This window comes from Cuculus canorus, chromosome 20 (genome assembly GCF_017976375.1).
Source record: "Cuculus canorus isolate bCucCan1 chromosome 20, bCucCan1.pri, whole genome shotgun sequence".
Taxonomy (NCBI): Eukaryota; Metazoa; Chordata; class Aves; order Cuculiformes; family Cuculidae; genus Cuculus; species Cuculus canorus.
The window spans coordinates 7,150,070-7,174,653 of NC_071420.1; the positions used below are offsets into that span (position 1 = coordinate 7,150,070).

General features: G+C 47.9%; 2 protein-coding genes across 13 annotated transcripts in view; both read left to right on the forward strand.

The window, feature by feature from the left end:
* RAD51D (RAD51 paralog D) lies at window positions 1–6,310 on the forward strand. Of its 2 annotated transcripts, none has more exons than XM_054085384.1 (11): window positions 1–93; window positions 1,138–1,247; window positions 2,240–2,301; window positions 2,443–2,561; window positions 2,845–2,926; window positions 3,040–3,174; window positions 3,589–3,684; window positions 3,871–3,961; window positions 4,232–4,302; window positions 5,336–5,503; window positions 6,178–6,310. In XM_054085384.1, the coding sequence occupies exons 2-11, from the start codon at window positions 1,166–1,168 to the stop codon at window positions 6,259–6,261; spliced, it is 990 nt and encodes a 329-aa protein (XP_053941359.1). In that variant the 5' UTR covers window positions 1–93; window positions 1,138–1,165; the 3' UTR covers window positions 6,262–6,310. The 2 variants fall into 2 exon arrangements, with proteins under 2 accessions (XP_053941359.1, XP_053941360.1); XM_054085385.1 differs by having other exon boundaries at window positions 60–93; window positions 1,154–1,247.
* The window catches only part of RFFL (ring finger and FYVE like domain containing E3 ubiquitin protein ligase), a 24,865-nt gene continuing 6,482 nt past the window's right edge, over window positions 6,202–24,584 (forward strand). Inside the window, exons 1-3 of one of the 11 annotated variants that reach the window (XM_054085376.1) lie at window positions 7,752–7,923; window positions 12,449–12,527; window positions 22,159–22,349. In XM_054085376.1, coding sequence (XP_053941351.1) covers window positions 22,164–22,349 — 186 coding nt within the window. In that variant the 5' untranslated portion in view covers window positions 7,752–7,923; window positions 12,449–12,527; window positions 22,159–22,163. Of the gene's footprint in view, window positions 6,311–7,750; window positions 7,924–8,603; window positions 8,684–9,336; window positions 10,060–12,448; window positions 12,528–14,404; window positions 14,504–19,123; window positions 19,879–22,158; window positions 22,350–24,584 lie in introns of those variants that run through there. The other 10 variants (XM_054085374.1, XM_054085373.1, XM_054085377.1 and 7 more) reach the window with 10 other exon arrangements.

Sequence of the window (24,584 nt, forward strand, 5' to 3'; positions counted from 1 at the left end):
CCCCCGGGATGGGGAGCGGGGACAGCCGGGAGGGGCGGGACCGGGAGGGGCCGCGCAGCCGCCCCGGGAGCGGGAAGGGAGCGGGAAACGGAGGTGAGGGGAGCGGCGGCCGGGATGGGGCCGGGATACATGGAGGGACGGGGATGGGCATGGTGTGGAGGTGCTGGAGGATGGGGACAGGGGTGGGGATGCTGGAGGGATGGGGACAGGGATGGGGACAGGGGTGGGGATGCTGGAGGGATGGGGACAGGGATGGGGATGCTGGAGGGATGGGGACAGGGCTGCTGGAGGCTGGGATGGGAATGCTGGAGCGATGGGGACAGGGATGGGGATGCTGGAGGAATGGGGATGCTGGACGGATGGCGACAGGGATGGGGATGCTGGAGTTATGGACACAAGGGTGGGGGTGCTGGAGGAATGGGGATGCTGGAGGGAAGGGGACAGGGATGGGGATGCTGGAGGGATGGGGACAAAGATGGGGATGCTGGGGAAATGAGGATGCTGGAGGGATGGATATGCTGGAGGGATGGGAACAGGGATGCTGGAGGCAGGGATGGGGATGCTGGAGGAATGGGGATGGGGATACTGAAGGGATGGGGACAGGAATGGGGATGCTAGAAGGATGGGGATGCTAGAAGGATGGGGATGCTGGAGGGGTGGGGACAGGGATGGGGATGCTGGGGAAATGAGGATGCTGGAGGCTGTTGGGACAGGGATGCTGGAGGGATGGGGACAAGGATGCTGGAGGCAGGGATGGGGATGCTGGAGGCCGTTGGAACAGGGATGCTGGAGGGATGGGAACGGGGATGCTGGAGGCAGGGGTGGGGATGCTGGAGGCAGGGGTGGGGATGCTGGAATCACTTGGAACAGGGATGCTGCAGGGATGGGGACGGGGATGCTGGAGACAGGGATGGGGATGTTTGAGGCAGCTGGGATCGGAATGCACTCACCTGCCGGGCTGCCCCTGGGCAGGAGCTCCTGGCCTAGCTAGAGGTGGATTCAGGGCTGTTTGGCCCTAAAGGGAGGCTGCGCACTCACCATACCCACCCACCCCAGACGCAGCCCAGGCAGCATCTCCCTGTGCGCAGCTCTGGCTGATCCATGCCAGGATCCATGCCATGTCCCACCTCCCTGCAGGTCTCTCCTTTTCTAGGGTGGCCGGGCCATGGTGGTCCTGCGGGCCGGGCTCTGCCCCGGCCTCACTGAGGAGGTGCTCCAGCTGCTCAGGATGAGTGGCATCAGGACAGGTAACAGGGCAGTCGCCGGGGCTTGGGCTGGGGAACACCATCCCCTGCACCTCTGGGGTGGCACCGTACTCCCCTCCCATCTGCCAGCCTGGGCCGTCTGCACTGTGAGAAACATCTCCTGACTTTGTGGCTTTATCCCTCCTGTGTCCTCCTTGCTGAGTGTCTTCTGGGTCCCCCTGGGTGGGTGTGATGGGCCCGGACTTCTCTACAGGAGCAGGAGAATGTTGGGACATGGCAGGGGGCTCTGCAGAGGCTCTCTTGGGAATGACGAACTGTGGCTTTTAGAAGGTATTTCAGGAGACTTTGTGCATTTTTCCTCTGAAAAATGCCTCGGCTCCTGCACTCTGCACCCCGGGCACTGCCTGCTCTTAGCGGGGAAGGAAAAGACTTCAAGTGGATTCTTTACTGGCTCTGCAAAACTGAATGAGGGCCGAGAAAAACACTGTTTTATTCTTGTTAAATGAGATTTATGAGATTCTGTGGGTGCTGGAGTTGTGGATGTTGTCATCCTTGTTTTCCCTATAAGAATTGTTTTTTACCATTTTTTTTTCAAGCAATTACAGACATTATTATTATTGTCTGAAAAATTAATCTTGGAGTGGTTCCTGGGAGCGGAGGTAGGGCCACTGGTTCTGATTCCTGTGGGTTCCTGGGACGCGCAGGACTCCCACATTGTGTCAGTCACTGGCCCCTTGGCTGGCCCCAGCTATTAAATAACACCGGGGAGCTCTTCAGCAAAACACGGAGAATTTTTATCAGCTGCTCTCCCTGATCTGTTTTGCAAGAAAGAATTTATTTTGCAATGGGTGGCAAGAACAACTCCAATACTCCATTTTGTGGGGCATCCTCCTCATCCAGCTGTAGCGTTGGCAGAGGACACAGACGTTTTGCCTCTTGGTGCAGCTAGGTTTTGCCTGAGCTGGTCGTCTCTTTGGTGTTTGTGGTTTGTCCAGATTTGGCTTCCAATTTCTTGTCCCTCATGTTATTTGCAGTGGTGGACTTCGTGTCATCAGACCTGGAGGACATTGCGCAGAAGTGTTCCCTGTCTTACAAGGTAAAGTCCTGATATGTTAACCAGGGATCTCGGAGCTGTTCAGCTCACAGCTTGGATGGGCTTGTCTGGGAGGATTTTCTGCAGGAGATGTTGGCCCTGGGCTTCCTCAGTCCCATTTCCAGACATCTTTCTGCCCACCAGGCACTAGTTGCGGTGAGACGTGTGCTCCTGGCCCAGTTCTCTGCCTTCCCTGCCAATGGAGCAGACCTCTATGAGGAGCTCAAGAGCTCCACGGCCATCCTGCCCACTGGGAGCTCAAGGTGGGTGCATCACCCAGCAAGCCAGCAGGTCTGCCCTGGGTATTCCAACCTTGCTCCCAGGACCACAGCTCTTCTCCAGCTCACGACTGTCCTTTTGTAGCCCTCACGTTGAAGATCTATTGTTGTCCACAGTGTGGGGAGGGAAAGAGCAGAGCCTGAGGCACTTGCCTGCATTTGGGAAGGAAACCCTAGGGACAAATGTCGGGGAGACTTCTCCTTCCTGATGCCTCTAACATTGTGGCTGAGGGAGTGTTCATAATTCTACCTTGTGTCCACCCCGTAGCCTGGACCAGCTGCTGGACTCTGGGCTGTACACGGGGGAAGTAATAGAGCTTATGGGAGCACCGGGCAGTGGGAAGACGCAGGTGAGTGGGGTGGAGGAGAGGGGAGAGGGCAGGTAGGGTGAAGATGTTCCTTCAGGCACATGAAACAGAGGGACCTGGGAGGGTTGGCTGACACCCAGTCCCTGCCTCTCCAGGTGTGCCTGGGTATTGCAGCCAGCATCTCTCTCAGCCTCAAGCAGCACGTCCTGTTTCTTGACTCCACGGGAGGGTTCACTGCCTCTCGTCTCTCCCAGATGCTTCAAGCCCAGACAGAGGACGAGGAAGAGCAGGCAAGTGCTCCTGGTGCTCGTCCTGCTGCTGCTTCTCCGCTCGTGCTGAAGCTGCCTTGGCTCTTGCCTGCAGACCACCCCAGAGGTGGTTTTGTCTGTCCAGCTCTGCCTTTGTCCCCATGGGCTTTTCTGGGTCCAAACTCTTCCTCCTGTGGCTGGGTGGCTGCTATGCTCAGAGGTGTAGACACTGCACTTTGGTTTCACTTGGGGAGGAGAAAACTAGTTGCAGCTGCTTGTGCTGTTTCTCTCTGAGCTCCATCTGCGTTGCTTCCTCCATCAGTGCGATGGGGCAACGGTGTTCATGGGGTGGAGGAATATGTGGGACAAATAACAGTCCCAGTAGCAGCTGGGCAGGAGGAATATGGTGTCTCCTGAAGGAGGTGAGGCTGTTTGTGATGATGCTTTTTGTTGCAGCTGGAGGCTCTGCAGCGAATCCAGGTGGTCCGTGTGTTTGACATCTATGAAGTGCTGAGTGCTTTGCAGGAGCTACGGGATCGCCTCTCCCAGCAGGTGGAAGCGAGGCTCTGGCCCCCTCTCCCTTCCTTGGAGCTGCCAGGAGGGCAGCAGGGCTTGTATGCCCAAGAAGTGACACCAGATCACCTTGTCCTGGGGACATCTGGGCCTCTGTGTAGCTCAGGACCTTCAAAACTTCTGGATTTGTGAATCCACATTGCACATGGTGCCTCCTTTTTTCAGGTCGTGAGCTCCATGGGACCTCTTAAGATTGTGGTGATCGACTCAGTCGCAGCCGTAGTTTACCCGCTGCTGGGCGGCAAGCAGTCAGAGGGTGAGCTGCCTTGTTAGAATGTGTGATGAAGTTGTTGATCTCTCTGCTCAACTCTGGACAACTCAGGGATTGGTGTGTCCATACCACATCCATTGGGTGGGGTTGCCCTGGAATGGGCAGGTGCAATGGGTACGTTGGGCTTGAAAAGATGTCCCTGAACACCAGCACTGGCACTAAATGTAGTATTCGTGCCAATCTAGATGTCGCATGCCTCCAACGTGCACTGCGGGGGTTGATCTGCAAACATCCAAATGCTTTGTCCTCCTCCAGGCTTGGCCATCATGATGCAGCTGGCCGGGGAGCTGAAAACACTGGCGAGGGAGTTCAGCCTTGCTGTTGTGGTGAGTGTTGCTGTGCTTTTTCCTTTGCGGGTCATGTCAAGGAGCCCTGGAGAGGCTTCAGAGCTGTAGGGAGGGTGGATCCTGCTCTCAGCTAAGCGAGAGCAGGACGCCTGAATCCCACAGCGGTCTGCTCCCTGATGTAGCTCTGCTCCTCTGCAGCCCATAGATGTCTTGTTCTAGGCCGAGTCCTCATCCCTGGAGGGATTTAAAGGATGGGTATGTATGGTACTTAGGGACATGGTTTAGTGGTGGAGTGGGCAGTGTTGGATTAAGGGTTGGACTTGATGATCCTAAAGGCCTTTTCCAACCTAGACAATTCTGTGCGCTATGACTTGCTGCCTGCTTTTATTACTGCCCTTGGCCAACAAGGTGTTCTCTTGACTGGACAAGGTGGACTTAAGTACAGGCAGATTGGCAGGTTGGTTGTGTTGAGTTTGGATGTACCACTATTCATTGAAGGGGCTGGCCGGCTTACCCGGTAACCTCTTGCTTAGTTACCTGGGAGGAGCTGCAGGGCATTGTATCATCCAGTAGGGGCTGAGGACTGGAAGAGTCCTGCTCTGGTCTTCCCCAGCTCTTGGCCGCGCAACTGCATTTGCTTTGATGCACCCAAAGAGGTCGCTGGGACCAGAGTTAATGTATTTGGATTAGAAAGGCCATGGCGGTAAATGCTCGTGTCCTGGATCTGGTACTGGAAGGTGTCGAGGCAATCCTGGACTTTGTTCTGGCTGGTGATTGAGTGACAGAGACAGGGTGCCTGGAAGGAGGCTTGGAGGCTCCAAGTTAAGCTTTGCAGGTGGCTCCAGCACCAGGAGTCACTGCAGTTTGCAGATGTGAGTGAGCTCCTACCTGAGTATGTGTGGGACAGTTGTGTGAGCTCCAACTGGAGGGGATGGCATGGGTGTACCAGGAAGGAGAAGAAAAAACTTCACAGAAGTAGCAGACTGGCCGTTATCTCCTGGTGATTTCCCATGTTTCGTCAGACCAGTGGCACTGGCTTTTCCTGGCACTGATAAGCCTGTTTGCGCTGCAGGTGACAAACCAGGTGACAAGGGACAGCAGCACCGGTCTACTGAAGCCAGCCCTTGGCCGCTCCTGGAGTTTCGTGCCCAGCACCCGGGTGCTGCTGGAGAGCAAAGAAGCCACCTGGGAGAAAGCCACCACGCAGCGCATCGCTTCCTTGGCAAAGTCACCCCGGCAGGTGGGGCTCCCTAGGCCAATCCCTCTGGTGGTGGAGCTGAAGCTGTGTGACTTGAACCTGGCTTTGGAGCAGAGGGAAGCTCCTGCTGGGAGCAGGGCAGGATCAGGCCTTGCTGGGTGACCCATTGCAATGGGAGAGGAGCAAATGCTGTGAAAGAGAAGAGCGTCTGTTCCAAACAGCCTAAGCTTGTGTTTATAGGCGTGTTGAATGAGTGGCACCACTTCCAATCCTTCCAAGCACATGTTCCTTGTGCTTGTCTCGCTCTCTTGATTGCATATGGATAGTGAGGGTCTTGCGGAGCTGGCTCAGACACCTGCAGAGGTGACTTTGGTTTGAATCCTGCCTAAATACAGGGCAATGTTTCCTCAGCCTCCTGGCTCCAATCCAAATGGGTCTGGATGTGGTGGTGTGCAGAGCAGCAAAACACATCCTGGGTCTGCTAAATAATAGAGCGTCTGGGGATATCTCGGAGCGAGATGTTCTCCCTTTACTGAATTGCATTCTCTGTGTGTGTTCAGTAGATCCAGTTAAAGTGGGGGCACCAGCAGGAAGAAATCCTCAAGGGGATGTAATTGGGGATTTTTGGCTCTGGATTAGGGTATGGGGCAATGCACAGGTTTGCCTGTAGAGTCCCAGCAGCATGGGTTTAAGCTCCTCTCTTTTTCTCCTGGCAGCCGACAGGGATACAAGTGGAGCTGGATATTGGAAATGGTGATGTGCAGGAGCTGAGCTCAGTGACACCCACACAAGGGCTCTGATGAAGATGGAAAAGCAGATGTCAAGGTCTGAGAGCTGCAAACGGAGCGGGTGAGCACTCTGAAGGTTTTAGAACCTGCCTAGAGCCCCATGGCCCTGAAAAGGACCAACGTGCAGAAGCTCTTTTTCTCTTGTGCTGAGGACAAAATGAGCATGGAGTTCCACAGAGCTCTCCCTTCCTCAGCAGATGCAGCCCGTGGTGCTGGGCTGAGCCGGCAGCACAGCACCCAGGTCCTTTCTGCTGTGGGCTTGTCTTCAGCCAGCAGAGCCAGCCTGGCCGGAGGTGTTGGCTTGGGACCAGCTGGCATGTTCCTGCACAAACCTGTGACTCCTCGTGGCTCCCAGGACTCTGCCCTCCAGTCCCAGAGCTCTGATTGTCCTTGGGCAGCACACAGTGGTCTTGGCTCAGAAATAAAAACAAGGTGTTGCACACTGCTGTGTTTGTTGAGAGCTGGAATTGAAATAATGGCAACTGCTGTTAATTAAAATGTTGAGGTTTAGTTCCTAGGAGGTGAGGTGGGATGTGTTGTGATGAGCAGTGGCATAATTGGATGCTTGGTTTGACCTCCCCAGGGTAGCAGAGAAGTCTGATTTAGCCAGAACCAAGGTGCTAATTTCTGCAGAGTAGTCGCAACCCCACGCAGCCCTGTGTTCCCGCAGGGAAAGGGCAGCTAAAGGCAGGTGTGAATACATATTTTGGTTTCCCAAGAGGCTGTGCCAGGTATCAGTGCAGGATTTTTTTGTTTTGCATATCTGTCAGAGCTGTGCTTTCTGCAAGACCGAGTTCTCGGTGGTCCTGGGGCTGTGTCCCACCTCCTGCACCGTGGCCACCCAGCTGCTGGAGCGCTGTGCGCGTGGCCATGGGAAAGGCTGTGCTCCCAGCACATCCTGCCCAAGGAGGGGAGTGCACCAAAGCAATGGGAGCTGCACCATTAAACAGTTTTCAGTAAAAATAAATATATTTTAAAGTGTGTTTATTTGCGTTTCTGAGCTTTCCCAGCTTGGGAGAGGAGGCTTGGCCCCAGGAATTGCAGCCTGGCTGGGTGGGGGAAGGAAGAGGATGGTTTCCCTCTCTGCTGGAGACAAGCAGAAAATTTAGCTCATTATGCCTCTTGAAGCTATGAATAAAGAGCTGGTACACACAAATTGCAACCTAAACTGTGTGCTGTTCTTTTATGTCTCCGCCTGAGGGTCCTGTAGGGGAAGCAAGTGTCTTGCAAGGGAGCGTGGGGCAGGGCAAGAGCGAGACAGAAACCTCTTTGGTTGTATTTGAACCGAGGAGGCTTTCTCACTGTCTCCTTCCCCTAACTCAGGCAGATGAGAAGGGGAACAGCTTACTTTGAACCCTGCCTCAGTGCAGCATGAGACCAGCCTCAGGAAATGACAGCAGAGACTCTGCTCGTGTGCTTTGTCACTGTGGAGCAGTCATGGGATGGTGAGTCAATGGAGATTGTGCCAGTCGATGGAGAAGAGGCGGAGGAAAGGTGACAACCCGTAGGCTCTGCTTCTCCAGACCTGCCCATCCCAGGCTTCTGGGCACAGCCGTGACCTGGAGTTTTTGTCTCCCTGGCAGTCGGCTCATTGCAGCTGCTGGAATCGATGCCCTCTTTGGAAACAGCTGGATAGGTCGGGAAGGACGGTGTGGTACGGAGTTGGCCACCGAGGTGGGCAGCGTGCGTGTGATGTCTTGTGTTTCTGGCCGTGTTGCAGAGTGCTGGCTGTTGCTTGGTGTGGGGACAGCAGGAGAGTTCAGGCTACAGGAATCCATTACCCTATCTGGAAAAACCTGACTTCCTACTCAAGCTGATTTGCTCTAAATTTGCATAGGAAAATTTGGCTGGAAAGTTTCTGACCTCAATGCTCCCAATGCAGCTGTTCCCTTCCGCTGAGATGGGGGTTCTGTGCCCGGTAAGTCAGGCAGTGGGATGCACACCATGATGTCCCCTCTCCCTGCTTCTCCTGATGCCTCAACCAGCTGGAAAACTGCTGGAAAGGCTTGGAGTGCGCTATAAAACCCTTCCAAGGGCAGAGAGGGTGTCAGCCACCCCGTGCAGTGGGGACATCTGATGGCACTGAGGGTTTGCTGATCCTTGGTGTGTGTAAAACACACGCAGAGGTGTGTGCATGTGTGTCTGTGTGGGGTGCACCTGTCTGTCTTCTTGCCACGCCTCGTGCACCCCACGGGGACCCCCGGAGCACACGGGACCCCCGCCTCGTTGCCAGCGGGGGGTCTCGAACCCGTGACCCTCGGACCCCGCAGCCCAGGCCGCCCGACAGCGACGCTGAGGCCTCCGCGCCCCCAGGGGGCGCCCTCAAGGCCGCGCCAGCGCCGCTCTGCGCTGCTGCTCAGTGCCCGCCGCGCCGGGCAGTTGCCATAGCGCCGCGCGCAGTAGGGGCGGCCGGACCGTGGGGTGCGCGACGGCGGTGAGGGGCGGCGGGGCTGGGAGGGGGCTGGGGAGTGTGGGGGCGTGAGGGGACTGTGGGGTGTGAAACGTCTGGGAGGCAGCGAGAGGCTGTGGGGCGTGAGAGGCTGTTGGGGGTGAGGGGCTGTGGGGTGGGAGGAGGCATGAGGGGATGTGAGGGAGCTGTGGGAGCGCGAGGGGACTGGGGTTGTGAGGGGACTGTGGGGGCTGTGGTGGTGCGAGGGTGCTGTGGGGCAGCGAGGGTTGTGAGTGGACTGTGGGGGGCTGTGGGGCAGCGAGGGTTGTGAGAGGACTGTGGGGGGCTGTGGGGTAGCGAGGGTTGTGAGAGGACTGTGGGGGGCTGTGGGGCAGCGAGGGTTGTGAGGGGACTGTGGTGGCTGTAGTGGTGGGAGGGGGCAGTGAGAGGCTGTGGGGTGTGAGGGAGCTGGCCGAGCTTGAGGGCTGTGGGGGCAGCGAGGGGGGCTGTGGGGCAGCGAGGGGGCTGGCAGGCCTTGGAGACTGTAGGGTAGCGAGGGGGCTGGGAGGCAGTGAGAGGCTGGGGAGCAGTGAGGGGGCTGGGGGCTGTGTGGGGTCTGGGGCAGCAAGGATGGGGCTGGTGGGGGGCTGCAGCCGCTGGGTTTGGTGTTGAGGCGGTGGAGGGAAGGGGCTTCCTTCTGGGAACTCCTGCAGGTTTCTCTGCTGGGCGGCTAGGACAAGGCGCAGCCTGTGTTCTGCTCAGAAAGCAGTGTTCAGAAACTCTGTCCTTTCCTGAATTCTGCTCCCAAAGGCACTGTGAGGTTCTGGGGTTTATCCTGCTCAAAATGCTCTCAGAGTTCTGGGTTAGTGGTAGCCTTTGCTGCACCTCTTTGCTTCGGTTCCAGTCTTTTTGCATTTTATTGTGGCCAGGGCGGTGATTTTGTTCGGCTGGGTGGCACTGTACCCGGGTGATGCTCCTTGGTGGCAAGGACCCATGTTATTTAATGAGGAACCCTGCCCCGCCTCTGCTCAGAATCAGCACACAGCGAAGTGAAAGCTGCACGAGTCCTTTGCCTCAGAAGGCAAAAGGAGTTCAGAAAATAAAAGTACTCAAGTGTTCTTGAGAACATTGTGTTCCTGCGAAGGGGTCAAGGTGTTTCCTGTGGAGAAAGGGTTGGTGTGTCATCAGATCGGCTCCTTACTGGTATTTCAGCATGTGATTGCAGGTTAATAAATGTAAATTCTGCAGGGAGAGTGTGCTCACAGTCCGATCAGAGGCTTTACAGATCAGGGACTTGGCAATCATCTGAGGGTGAACGCGCCTGGCATTGTGACCCTGGGGTAAATAAGTGGTTGCACTCCATCCCTTCTCGTGTTTTCAAACACAGCAAGGATGGCCAGGCTGACGTAGTGACTACAGAGGTAGGCGTAATATTAAAACGTAGGTAGGAATGGTTTGGTTTTGTGGTTCTTTGATTAAGATATGCACAGGGTAATGTATCACTTGCTGAGACATCAAACTTGTTTGTGTGTTTTGTTTGAACTCACTTCCTCCTTGCTGATAAACTGCGTATCTTCTGTGGGTGGCACAGGAGGCTGGGACACTGGGGAACTGTTTCACGGCACTGTGTGGGAACTCCTGGCAATTTTCTGTTCTTTCTAACTCAATTATGGGATCAGTAAAGAGCTTAGACTTACAAAGTGCTTCTTTAGTTCTGCATTTCGTTGGGGTGGGAAATGACAAGTGTATTGTAAGCTGACATTTTTTGTGCATTTACAATGCACTGAGTTGTATTTCAGAACCTTGAAGCTTGTGTTCTTAGATAAGTGGTCATTGAGGCATATACACGATTACATGAAGCAAACAAATGGAGCATTTACCCTTTGTCATAGTTTCCACTGTTACCTCGGTTTTCCAGAGCCAAGAAGTGGAGTACAAAGCTGTGAACTTTAAATGTTGGTTCTTACAAACTGCAGATCCCTGCTTTAACCTACCACTACCTATCAGGTTCTGTGACCTCTGTAACATGTTTTGTGTTCACAGTGATGGGGAGGAGGGCGTCTTATGTTTGTTCCTTGTAAACATGATTGCATTTGGTAGAACCATTGGGTCCACTGAAACAAAACAGCTCACTTTCGCTGTTGTCATGTTTTCCGGTGTTGGCAATTCCCTCCACCTGTGTGAATGGTGTAGTTCCCTGGCTGCAGTGTGCTGTGGCTTGCGTGTCCACGCAGCAGGTAGCAGCTGAACTGTTAGTTCAAAGCTGGTTGCCTGGACATCAGTGTCCATGGGTTAATGCTCCATTGCTTGAGTTTTTACTGAATTTGGCTTATTTTAAAGCCATCATTTAGATATTGTGTTTAATTGTGGGGCAGAAAAAGCAGACTGACTTGCCGTGAGGCTTAGTCTTTCTCATTGGTGAGTACACGTGATTGGACTCTCAGGAGTCAGGACGAGCGCCAAATGCAATACTCTGCAAATAGAGTGCAAAGCAATAGCAGATATGGGTTATACTCTGAGATTGGTCACTGGTTGGATTTATCACTGAAATTTGTCTTCTTTTCTCCAGGCCTTTAGTTTTCTCTTTGCTGTGGTGGACTTCAGTATGGTTCCATGTTGTTTTGCTGTTTGTTTGTTTTTAATTGCATAATTTTCACTTGTTCTGCTGCTTGGTGCCAGAGTTTGTTTGTAACAACTGTGAGAGATTGTAAACTCTTCAATCAGGCTAGAGCATGGTTTGAGATGAATTGCCAGTGCTATATATAGAAGGGTTATTAAAACCTGTGTTTTAGACTTTGAACCAGCTTTTGTGTGGCAGAAGGGTGTGCACAGGCGTTCATGCAGCCCTCTGCCGCAGGGGTGCCTACTCTGACTCACACATGCTGCAGGCAGGCTCAGAGCTGGATGGGCCATGGGGCTGACCCAGCACTGCAGCTTTGTGTCCTCATGCCTAGCCAGGTAAAACACTGTCCTCATCCACTACGCATTGGTTGCACTGTAATACAGGTATGGAAATACAGGTACAGGGTGTTTAGTTAGGTTTAGAATACCTCCTCGTTTCTTATACGAAGAGTGCGTTTTCCTGTGTGCACAGGACATCTCGGAACATCTCTTCTTCATAGTTTTTGATCAGTCCTGAGGGATATAGAGCCTGATCCAAAGATAGGGAACTAGAAAGTACATTAAACCAAGTACCTGGTGCTTAATAAAACACTTTGCTGGCAGCAGGATAATGTGAGATGCATACAGTTGTCTGCATGTGTACGCTGTTTGGACACCACTGTGTGTGAACTGACCAGTAGAAGAGGACCTATAGGTGTGTGGCAGTGAAAACAGAGGAGACTTTGTGCCTCTCTGTAGTCTGAGCTTTCTACAAGCATAGCACGGCTTTAAATCATCTGAGTGCTACCAGCAGCCTAGTGTGGGCTGAATGCTCCAGTATCAATCTGACTTGTGGGGGAAGCTCTGGTCACTGCTATGGTGAGGTCTGCGCTGCTGCAATGACAGTGCTGTTCCTCTGCCTGCACTCTGCATTGACATGCGTTCATATGGCACGAGTGCTTCTCCGGCCCTACCCTGATTGCCTGCTTCCATTGCGAAACCCCAGCCAGGCTCTGGTTCCCCCCAGTAATTCCAGTTGTTAGTCTTGATAGTACCTCTCTTGTCTCTCCCTATATCAAACTTTTCCTCCACTTCCCAGGGACTGTCATTACCAGAAGCCAGAAATTAGTACTTTGAACTTCCCCCAGTGGTGTTCAGGGAGCACAGAACGCTTTGCTGTGATGAGTAAGCGTAATCTCTGCTTCACAGGTGGGAAGAACTACATCACTGCTGAATTAATGTCAGGAACAGAACTCATCTGCATGTCAAGTCTGCTAACCACCTGATGGTATGTCCCTCTGAAGTTGGTTGTTTGGTCCTCAAAGAACATTGCAGGGTTGAAAAATTACAGTTTTATTTAAGAAAGAGTGTGACTGTCAATCAAGAATTGAAATGTATAAATTTCTCCCTTCTTTCTCAGCTGGTTTCCTCTGAATTGACAGACTCTCTATTCCAACCCCTGAAAGCCCTCTTTGACTTTTAAAATTTATGTCCCCATAAGGGACTGCCTTTAAAACGATGTGTTGCGTTCTGAAACACTGTTTATTCTTCTCACAGCCTGTAAAATCGACAAGTTGTTCACATTAATTGCTCTTGAGCAAAATATTAATTAGACTTCTTTCTCTAATGCCCTCTGGCTTCTTTGCCAAATAGTCTTGGAATAGGCATTTCCACATTGTGTTGCGGTGGAGACAAAAATATTAATTGAACATCAGCTTTTTCTATGCTGCCACCTTCTTATTTATATTCAGGAGGTTATGGATATGATCATAAGAATGTACTTAAGAAGCATATGCTTTGAATCTTTTAGTTTAACCTCTACACTGATGTTAAGTGAGATTTTAAACAAGCAAATTTAAAATGCTCTCTTTTGGGAGAGAGTTTGTTGCATAGTAACCTCTGCTGCAGGAGGATGGTTCCCTTGGGCATTGTAGATTCTATATATACACATTGATAATTTCAAATTGCAGTGTCACATGTGGTATCATTGAATCTATGCCACTTACTGTGCACATGAACTTGCATTGTTTTGGCTTGTTCCCCAAGCAAGTCAGAAACGATAATATCGCATCCCCTGGAAGCCTGGATTACAACTGATGTAATGCCACTTTTTGTTGTCAAAATACCTTGCTCGGAAAGCAGTTTCTATGGGCATCAGTGAATTGCTTCCATGTTTCACTTACCAGCTCCTGTGAGTTGTTAGCATTGCTTGGATGAGTAATTTCTTCAGTGCTGTGTTTGAGGATGTACCCCGCAAGGCTGTGTTGTGTGTTGATAAGTTTTCTTCCGTGAACACGTTGATGCTTCTTGGGACTCTGCGAGAGCCACAGTGATCTGGAAAGCATCTGTGCAGTGGTGTTCCCGGGAAGGGAGGGTTGGTAAGGAGCAAGCTACTCCTCTGCTGTGTTATGGTATTAGAATAATCACAGCTGAGCTGGAACTGCAGCTGGGCTGGTGCTCTGTTGCAGTGAGGGATCCCTTCTCCGCAGGATTGCCTTCGAGTTAGTTTTACGTGTATCTTAAAATGGGGCTTTTATTCATCTGGATATAAATATTTCTTTATAGATACTTGTATTTAATAATTTGGAGGGTAAACATGGTTTCCCGAACTGGTTTTAAAAATAACAATTATTAAAAGAAGGGAAAAGAGTCTCTGTTTATGTTAACAAAATAACTTACTGAGTCCTTGAGCCTCTTTCTATATTTGCCCCGTATTCTGGGCTAGCAGCAGAGACAGATAAAATGTCAAGCTTGATAGATTGTTGGAGCTGGTTTTTGGTAGTTAAACAATAATGGAACTGTTGCATGCTTGCAGGGAAACAGTGCTCTCTGTGTGTGGACTTCGTCCTGCAGAAGGTTTCAGTTGTTCCAAAGAAAGGCGATTTCTCCAGTGCAGCTTCTGTGTCTGGTCCCCACGGCTGTTGGAGTCACGGGCTGCCCCAAGGCCGTTGCACAAGCATTGCAAATGAGTTGGGAAACAGTTTATTTTTCAGATTCCAAATAAAGTGTGTATGTCAGAGTCTCTTTTGCCTGTATAATCAAAAAAAAGGAAGAAATGGAAGCTGGTGTTTATATAGAGACTGATTCATGCTCTTGGGGCTCAGAAGGAAGGTTTCTTCCAGTCAGGGCTTGATGCATGCATAATTCATACCTTGTATTTCGCAGACTGAAAGGCGTATCAGTTGTTACATGAGATCACGTATTTCCTCGTTGGCTTCATCAAATCTAGTCTGGCGTTGTGCGTCTTGTGCAAAGGGCTCTCAGGTAAGGGGAGTAAGATCTTGTCTTCTTCGCAGAAGAGAAGTGAGGGAGTTGATGCAGGCATTTAATAAAAATAAAGCCCAAAACCTCAGCCTTTTTTTTGACAAACTTATTATTCTTTCTATTTCTTTTGTTATTTATACCTCCTGCTTCTTGTTACTTGCTTCTCCAACTTGAAGACGGATTGCAGACTGATTTTGCAATGGAAATAACTAAATCAAGAACATCATTCTAAGTGCAGCAGGAGATTCCTGAAAAGAACTGAAATATGTTGCTTGGGTTGTTGCTGGAGCCTCAGAAGTGAATTGCTGTGCCTACAAAGTGCGTGTAGAGTGTGCAGATGGAATTCAAAGCACCAGTAAATGGCTGCCTGTATATAGCAAAATAACACCCTTAAAACCAAAGTACTTGCAGCATTTAATTTTATTTGTTGACGTCTGCCTTTAGAGATACCATAAATCTGCAAACAGCTTTATCTGTTGGTCATGATACCATCTCTGAACTCTTCCCTGGGTAAAATGCATTTAAAGGTTTGCAAAATATGTGTATTTTTGAGATCGTATATAGCATGTTTAATACAGTTTTACCATTTTACTTTGCTTACCTTTTGCTGTGCTAAATGCCATTTGTACCACATTTTCAAACAATGTGTTTGACTGTGTATAAGGAAGACTTTTCGTACAACAGAATGTGGGCCAAACCTCAGCTGAATTCATGAAAGGCTTTATTTTATCTGAGTGAAGTAAGATGATAGTTTTTGGAATGAGTCCTGTCTCTCCGTTGGTGCTTTCCGTGTGGTATTCCACTCAAAACCTCAGTAACTTTGTAAGATATTGCTATGGAGGCCTAAATTGTTTTGTTTTTTTCCTTCTGGATGTGGCTCAGTAGTTTGAGCTGAGGCTGTTATTGCTCTGCCTGGAACAACAGATGCAAGCTTAGGTCTGTAATACAGGATGGTATTTCCTAAGAGTTCCGCTAATCAAAACAAATATGAAGGATATAAACTATTACTTTCTGCTGCATACTTGACTGATCAGCATTAATCCTTGATTATGGAGGAAACAGGCTTAAAATATTTATGGACCTTTGTGAACTTTTAAATAAAGAGGAATTTTTGCAACATCCATGAAAGATTTGAAATCTAAAATACTATTTTCTAACAGCAATCTTATCGCGTGCTGCCTTCTTCAGATATTATTCTTGTCTCAAGGTCCAAGAATGTCTGTCTTTTTTTGGTTTTTTTTTTTTTTTTTTGACAGGGCCACATTTGTCAGTGACACTTCCATATTTTTTTTTTAATTGCCCCATTAAGTAAAAGCAAACTTTTAAAGTAGCATTTTATTCTGAAAATTATTACCATAATTTTCACTGGGAATTGATGAAGAGTTAAAAATCCAACCCTAACAGAAATAGATTAAGAGCTAACAGGACTGGTATTGTCTTTTGCACTTGTGTGAAACAAAGTTGGTTTCAATCATCTTGTCCTTTTTTTTGTATTTATGTGTTTTGGTCCAGTGTTAAATTGTTAGGATGCTCTATAGAGGTGCAAGGAGGTTGTTCACTGTAACCATTTCTTCTCAGAAGTGCTGTGCAGCTGTGAGTGGTTCTCTGCAAGCGTTTAATTCCATTATGAGCACAGTACAGCTTTGAAGAAATGAGAAGTATTGATTCCACTCCCTGGCAGTATTATCTGTACGTTACATACAGAAAACTGAAGCACAAAGTGGCCCAGATGGACAGAGCATCCATAACAGAGCTAGAAACTGAAACAGAAAATCCTCAGCCCCAGTTGTCCATGTTAATTTATCCCATTACTAATCTGAAAGTAATTACCCTGTGGAATTAATTGAACTTCAGGTCTTTTTTTTTTTTTTAGGAATAAAAGGTATGTGATTTTATATGTGTAATAAAAAATAAAGCAGTTTCTGCTGAACTATTGAACTGAGAAGATTGGAACTCGAAATGGAAGGAAGTTCACATTGATGTTACCAGGTTACTTACTGGTGGAAAAGATCATGGTGCAGGGAGCTTCTTAGCTGCAGAAGGCACGTGCGCTTGTGCTGCAATGCCAGAGAAGTTATTGTTTGTTTAGGATCTGAGAAGAGAAGTGAAGATGTTTTGAGGTTTTCTTTTTTGTTAAAGAGCTGTGGGAAAGTACCAGACAGTGCAGCATCTGTTCCCAGCTTCCATGATTGTTGTCATAGTTTTTTTTCTTAATGCTCCAATGCCAGGATTTAGTCTAATCTGAAAATCTTGTCTGTCATTTTACAAAGCAAACAAACCCAGCATGGAACAAAGCACTCCTCTCTGTTACGGAGAGGCAAAAGGAAAATGTGGTGATGGCTGTGTACTGCGGAGGCTTAGGAAAAGCCCCCAACAAACCTAAGGCAAATGAAAAAGCCAAATGAAATAGATTTATTGACTTATGAAACCCAGTGATTTCTAGAGCACTGACTCATGGTATCTGAATGCTTGGACTTGCCAAAAGGCGAGAGTTTAAATGTGACCCTAGTTGGCTTGGGCCATATATGGGAACTGTCCTCTTCCTGAGGAAGGTAGGGATCCAGGAGATAAAGATCCTTAAAGGCGGATTGAAGCTTTCATTACTCAGTATCCTCCGAGTCTCTGAATATCCTGGGGATGTCATCTTTCCTTTGGCCACTTGGTGGCCAAAACTGCCGGACAAGGTCGTTCTTGGGTTTGGTGATGTTTCAGTTTGAATAAAGAGCAGATTTCCATCTGCATTTTTGGGGGGTACTAGTCCTTTATGCTTTGCAGTGACTGAGGCTGGAAGAAGAGAAGCATGGCAGTGAAACAAGGACAGTGCTAAACACCCATTTAGAATCTTACAGCCTGAGAAACAAAAACTGTAGGTGGCTGGAAAGGGACTTGTTTGATCTGTCCCACCAATGTCCTAAGTATTTGTGCTGGTCCTGCTGACAGATGCTGGGTGGTTAGGCCTGAACTCTCCCTCAGTTTTCAGGCTCTTTATCGAGGCTGTGTGTAAGCAGTTTTGAATTTCGAATGCTTCGGTGCTAAACGGTGATTGGCACAAAAATGATAATATTTATAGAGACTTTAAAGTCTGTCTTAAACTTTCACCTGTGCTAACTTACTTCAAATGAGGGTGGGGTGTTTTTCCTTGTCCACAGATGAGGTGACTAAGCCATAAATAAGCCAACCTCCTTTTGATTCTGATAGCTTTTGTTCTTTCAGTAACAAAACCAGGATTCAGGTTTGTCGTTTTTCATTGCTATGTTCAGTATCCTGGACCTTTCTTTAACTGCTGACAAACTCCTCAGTGTTTCTGCAGCCTGAGAACAGAGCCTTTCACACTGTTTCAGATGTGACCTGTGTGCTGGGCTTTGTATATATCTACTGAAGGAGATGATACGCAGCTGCATTTTATTCTATTTCAGCACCTAGTTTGGATTTGAATTCAGATTAATTTGGACTAGGCATAACTTTGAAATGAGTCTGCATTGTTTGTTCTTGTTATGATGTGCCTCAGTTATAGATTCAGGTCATTTCAGTCTAGCCAAATAAAAATGGTGGTTTTTTCGGGCTGCAGTTGCATAAGTTGAAGGCTGCTTACCAGTCTGCACAGATCGTTGTTGAATGCAGTTTTACTGTAGCAGCATCGATCTGAGTGTGTGCTTTTCCACATGTGAATTCCATGGGGTTTAGGTGGATTTTCTACCGACAGCTCTTGAAATGAGAGGACAGGGGGAAGAGTAGATTCTGTGTGTGAGGAATTTTGAGGCAATTCTTGGATTTCTGGGGAAAAAAAAGAAAAAGATTTAGTAGCTTACTGTTTAAAAGAATAAACCTGAAGCTTGCCATTAAAAGAAATTTACAGGATTTCCAGCTGGTGTTGTAGCTTAGCAGCAAGCATTCTTGATTCCAGGTGTCTGGCAGACAGCAATAGTACAGTGTCTTTAGATAAAGTGTTAGTGCCAACTGCAATCCCAGTTTTAGACAAACTTACTATGGTTCTGACTGGTCCTGTTCTATGTCCAGCACAAGCTCGGCTGTTGGCAGAACAGCACTGTGAGGCTCCAGACTGACGATACCTGTCTGTTTTGGGAAGAGCGGTTTTAGAATGCTTCCTCTCTCTGAATCCTTGTGCACTGGGTCGGACAGGGAGTTTCTGTGCACATCTCTGCAGGTTGTGGTGAGATGCCTCCCATTTCCTGTGTCCCTGCCCTGCCTCTGTAGGTGCTTATGGTACCTGCTCAATATTTTTCATGTATTTGAGAACTCTAATTCTTAATTCTGCTCTCTTGTAAGCAGATTTTCCAAGGGCTTACCTTGCAAAATTATTTACTCCACTGTAAACCAGGTTATAGCAGTATAAAAGGGTCTTTGTCTGCATGATGGTTTCCTTCCTACTGTATAAAGAAGTTACTTTGGTGCTTCTCTCAGAATCATCAATAAATTAAGGCAATAGTGTTTCATTGAAGGTGTGTGTAGCTGTCTCTGGGCTCAACTGCTGTGGTCCCCCTTCCAGCTTTCTCTTGCACTGCTTTGCACCCTGCCCCAGCAAGCTCTGATGTTTACTTTCTGCTCTGTGGTAAATAGATGTCACTTCCTTGATTAAAATGCTGGTGCGCAGCCAAATTCTTTTCCTGTGGGCTTGCACTCTCAGAGAAGCAGCGCACCTAGTGAGCGCGCACGGAGTTGAATCTGGTTGTTGCCACGCTCCTTGATCTGGCTCCTGGCTGGATGTATTGGGATGTGCTGTGTCTTCTGCGTTCAGAGGCGTCTGGTGCCCACGCACAGAGGCTTTTGAAGGCATCTCCAAGGTGGAGAGGCACAGATGCAGCTGTGTCACACTGTATTGGAGAGGACCTGAAGATGGATTAGCAGCAGGCACAAGCCGAGCTACTGACTACATACTGCCTGCATCCGATGGGGAAGGTCTAGGCTGTGTACGGGTTGGGGTGCCAGTGTCGGCCTGCTCTGTCCATCGAAAGCCACCAGTGGACCTCAGTATGCAGACATTGTTCAAGGACAACTGCTAGCCTTGATGTGCCTGACGGCATAGGCACTCTTGGATACTCAGAAGCCTGACCGAGACACTGCAGAAACTAAACTGGATTCCTGGTTCTGCCATGCTTGGTGTGGATTGACCCAAATACTCTGCCCTCTGCCTGCCTAGCTGGCCAGTTTCTTGCCTGAAAGTTTTAGACTGATGTCAGAATTGCCAATCCAATTGTTCATGGATGGTTATCTTCCACTTCCATGCTTTTGTAGATGAGCAGGATTGAAGTTCTTCTAAAACAACAGCTGAGCCTTTTGTCAATCTTTTAATTCCCTGGCAATGACACAGAACTACAGCTCCAGCTGAATGCTGAGTTCTGTCTTATTTCATTCTGGTTTGTGCACTCTCTTATGTTTTTCTTCCCAGTATTTGACATATTGCAATGATCCGGAGTGAGTTAGAGGGCTGTATTAGAAAAACAAAGTTTTTGGGATGGGCAGTAGCATTTGTGTGTTCAGTTATTGTGGGTGGCCTTCAGTTTGCAGGGGTCTTTGAAACAGGAAACAGTGACTGTGGACGCTGTTTTCCACTGCTGTGGAGGTTGTGAGTACTTGTTTCACTGTGCAGCTTTCATGGTGTTTAGATTTGCAATCCCTGAGAACAAATTAAAGCATCATGGTTTAAAATAGAAATAACTTCTGAGTGGGACTGATTGCTTGAAAATTAATGTGCTGAAAGAAAAAGAGTAATTTTTTTTTTTTAATGTATGATACCTACGGAATGTGTTTTGATTGCAGTGCAGAGCTAATACAAATGGATGATAAATTATTTCTGCTCATGGTATGCTTCTCCATATATTTATTAAGTGATAATAACCCCCACTAATGCAGGATGAGCGCTGTGGCATGTGAGACAAAGTGTTAGGCTGAGACACTCCATTAATGGTTCAGGCTTCAGTTGGTAAAAACTTGCACTGTCTCTTAATTGGTTCTTGTTTATGCTTATAAATTTAACAACTGCATTGCAGCTTGTCTTCTGACACCAGATTTTGTACACAGGGAGGTTAGACTGATTAGAGTTCTGATGGCCCGAAGGATCTTGTTGTTTTGCTGTGTGGGGACCCTCATGAGTATTTTCTGTGCAGAACAAAGATGTTCCTGGCAAGGCAGTTTGCTGTCCACAGCTGCTGGGGCAGCACAGGAGCTTGCTTTGTATGTCTGAGAGCAGCTACAGATGAGGTGGGAGGAGGGTGGTCAGGGCATCTCCAAAACTTTATGTCAGCACTCAGTGCGAGGATGGTAGGGCCTGGAGAACATAGTGATGATGCTTTAGGACTGTGATTTTCAGTGTTTGATAGAATCAGTGTTTGGTGTCTTTGCTTGCCTTTGTCCACCGCTGTCCTCTTAGCAGCTCGCTGGGGCTCCCTTTTGGTTCTCACTGTTGTGTTATTAGATATCTAGTTGCCACTTCAACTGGAATTTGCACTACAGCATTGTGCTTACCACTTACACTGGGAATTGTTTATCGTGTCATGGATCTGTCGATTTTCACTTAAACGTTACAGTCTGCTGAGCCTGCAGGGCAGAGTTCGTTGGTAAGCTCCCCATTGTGATTTTGAAAGGCATGTGTCCACACAGGGACAGCAGTGACTTTGATGAGCCAAATTCAGCTAGATTTTGAAAGGATTAAAGATGCCACTAAAGCTATGGATACTGGAATTGCACCAAACTGCAAAAGCTTCCCACTGCAAGTACATCAACCCAAAAGACTTCACAGAGCTTATAAAAACCCCACAGGCATTAGTATATGATACTGAGCAACCTTTAGGCCTCCTAACAGCCCCCTTCCCTTGGGAATGTGGATTTTGACAGATGCAGTACTTTAAGAAATGTAAGAAATGAATTGGTGTGTAGCTGAGAGAGGTTTTACTTCCAGGAATTTGTAAAATCAGTGATGGACCTGATTTTTAAGACGTAAAACTAAACCATAATATAGTGTGAATGCAGGAATGCAGAGGAGGGATTTATATTCTGTTTACCAGTAAGTGCTGACACACCGTATGTGCTCAAGAAACTGAGTGCCCAGATGAGCTCAGATTTCTTTGTAGCCTCCCAAACCCAAGTCTGTAGCAGTGTTTCTGGAATACTGCTTCATGGGTGGCCTTAGAAGAGGCAAAACTGTGTGTTTTGCCCTGGACTGTTAGGAGTTAAGTGTATATATATATCATTATTTAGCTTGTAAAAAAAAAAAAAACCACCACACTGAGCTATTGTGAGCTTCTGTTTGCTTTTCCTGATGCACAAAACCCAAAGTCAGTGCATTGTGGCTTACGTGGAATAGAGACAGCCTGTTATAGCAAACTCAATTGTAGAGTCTCGTACAGCCAGCTAGAACAGAAATGCTATCTTCTTTGCTCTGTAATCTCTTAACTCTAAGAAATTCCAGTAATAACTATCCTGTACTTGGCTCTTTCTCACTAGAAGCACACCGTGCTGGACTGGGTGAGAAGTTTGGCAAGTGCTTGTAAGTTAGAGGAATGATCAAAACATACAAATGCACTATCAAAAATGAATTGCTGGTGAAAAATTTAAACACACATTTTATGCTCTGTTCTCACTTTAGCTGACAGATTGTTTCCCATGTCATTTCCAATGTGTGTCTTTCCCACTTACAGGTACTATGTGGGCAAGCTGTTGCAATTGGTTTTGTCTGGATGGCTCACCTGAAGAGATGCAGCCACAGCCGTCGGCGGGAGCCAGAGCCCAAGCTTATTCCAACCCCGGGTACAGCTCCTACCCATCTCCCACAGCCTCTGAGCAGAGCTGCAAAGCCTGTGGGCTGCACTTTGACAGCTCCTCCAGGAAGGTGAGTCGCACACTTCTCTGGCACCACTGGCTCAGGGCAGTGTTCACTTTGACTGCAATCAACCATCCGACTTCCGTTTAATTACAAAAACCCAATTTGAAGAGGATGTGCATTAGAGGCCTCTGATTTGAGGGCATATCACACGGGAAAAGGCAGCTTGCCTTTGCTTCTGTGTCTTTAGTCTCGTTCTTACGCAATTAGCAGATGTAGTTAAAGATGACTGGAAATGTGGTAGTTAACCTTTGACAGATTTGGCTTTCCCAGGCGCTGAAAAAGGAAAGCCCAACTGCTTGCAATCATTTAAAGGAGTATTAATGTGAGCATGAGTTTTTTAATTTGTGTACCAGTTAGTAAATGTCATGCAAAAGCAATCTGACCTCTTAGTAACAGATCAGTAACATTTAAACAATTCTGAAGAGGCTGATGTCTTCAGCCATTGCCCGTTCAGTCAGAGTTCAGAAACATCGCAGCTGTGAAAGCTGCTCAACGCAGAGATGCGGCAGGCAGCTTCTTCTCTGTGCCTTTAAATACCTGATGTTCAGATACAGGCTCAGGAATTGTTTTTCTTTGAAGATGAATCCTAGTTGTGAGCTGATAAGCCAGAGACATGCCTGCTTTTGTTTGATTTCTCAACTGTATCATTTGAAAATTAAGGCACACTCATGTTATTACTGTTAATTGCTTGCCAAAACTTGTTGGATAACACAGCCCTTGCACTGTGCTTGTTTAGCTGATACCTAAACATGCAAGTACTCAAGTCAGGGCTTGTGGCTGGAAGGTCCCTGGACATACAGCGGTTCCCTTTGGAGCCAGGCTGGCAGCCTGCAGAGCACGAGGGAGGCCTCCCCTCGTCAGAGAAAAGCAGAGCTGTTTCCTGTTGGGGGTTTTCCCCTCAGTTCTTCTGGTTGCTCCCCTGTCAGAGATGGGTGACTGAGAGAGGGAAATGTCAGTGGGGTTATTTTCTGTTACTCTGCCTTCATGGGTCATTTCTTACCCTGCTTTGGACACGCTCCCAGCCAGTATTTGCTGCCTCTGCCTTGAAAATTTCCTGAGGAACTGGATTGCTCCTTCAGTCTTAGGCTCAAAAAAATCAGTTACCTACTAATGTTTTTTGTAATGGCCAAGTTAAGAAAAATATCTCAAAACTGGATGGTTTGTGGGAATTGCCCTTCCTATGTTGCTTTCGGATTGCTGACAATCACTTTTGCCTGGCAGCGCCCCAAACAGCAATTCTGAGATGAGGTTTCAAGTTTCCATGACCAGAGATTCTCTCTGTCATAGAAATTTTCATGTCTTTAAATGCCTAGGCAGGAAATGGGGATTCTTTCCACTGACTGTCCTTATAAGTCTGTTACAGGGTGTAAATGAGAAGTCTGTTGGTTATGATTGGAAGGGCTGGCAAGGGGGCTGGCAGGCTGTAAAGGGGATCGGAAGGACATTATGAAAGCAAGTACTATATTTACACCTTTTACAACATGGAAAGATCTTCTTTAAATGGTGAAGTTAAAAATGTTCTTTAATCATCAGAAGCAATTAATAAAATGATATTTTGTCTCTTGAGTTTTATACACGTTGCTTCTCCAACCCTGCATGTGTATTCTTTCTTGCATAGCTCTGAAGGGTCAGGATGTCAGGATTTCACAGAGATGCTTATGGTCTTGGAGACTGGGAATTAACATTTTTAACCAGCACTAAAACCAGTTCGTTCTTCCCTCAGGACTTTTAAAAGAGTGCATAATGTGGCTGTTCTGCTGCTATTCCTATTGGAAAATGTAGAATTTGAATTTCCAAAGTGCTGAACAGTCAAGTTTCTGCACAAGTCAACATGGACTATGAGTGCTTGGAATTTCTGAAAATTGAGCCCTGAGTGATGAGACCAGAACAGTACAAAAAATAAACATTAAATAACAGAACTGAATCTGTACAGTTTTGAAACATCTGGGGCCTAATGTTTCCAAAACTTCCAACACTTTCTGTCTAGCACTGAACTGGCACGTAGCGGGTGAACTGTTTTCAGAATAAGCTGTCTATTTTTGCTCTATAAATAAATGCTGGATTCTTTGATGTCTGTCAGACATTATAAGCCTGGCTGTTTCCTTTTCCTCTTATGGTGAAAAAAAGATTCATTTAGTGATTGCAACAAATTGGAGAAAATAAAAACAAAGGGAGGAGTCACTTGTAGCAAGTATTAAATGTATGAAATAGAGAAATGTTTTAAGTACTTCCCTCCAGTTC

What these genes read in the sequence shown, in the direction of transcription:
- RAD51D (XM_054085384.1), top strand. Translation starts at nt 1,166, where the DNA reads ATGGTGGTCCTGCGGGCCGGGCTCTGCCCCGGCCTCACTGAGGAGGTG. An exon ending in GATGAGTGGCATCAGGACAG is followed by an intron (nt 1,248 to 2,239) that starts GTAACAGGGCAG and finishes TGTTATTTGCAG; the next exon opens with TGGTGGACTTCGTGTCATCA. An exon ending in GGGCGGCAAGCAGTCAGAGG is followed by an intron (nt 3,962 to 4,231) that starts GTGAGCTGCCTT and finishes GTCCTCCTCCAG; the next exon opens with GCTTGGCCATCATGATGCAG.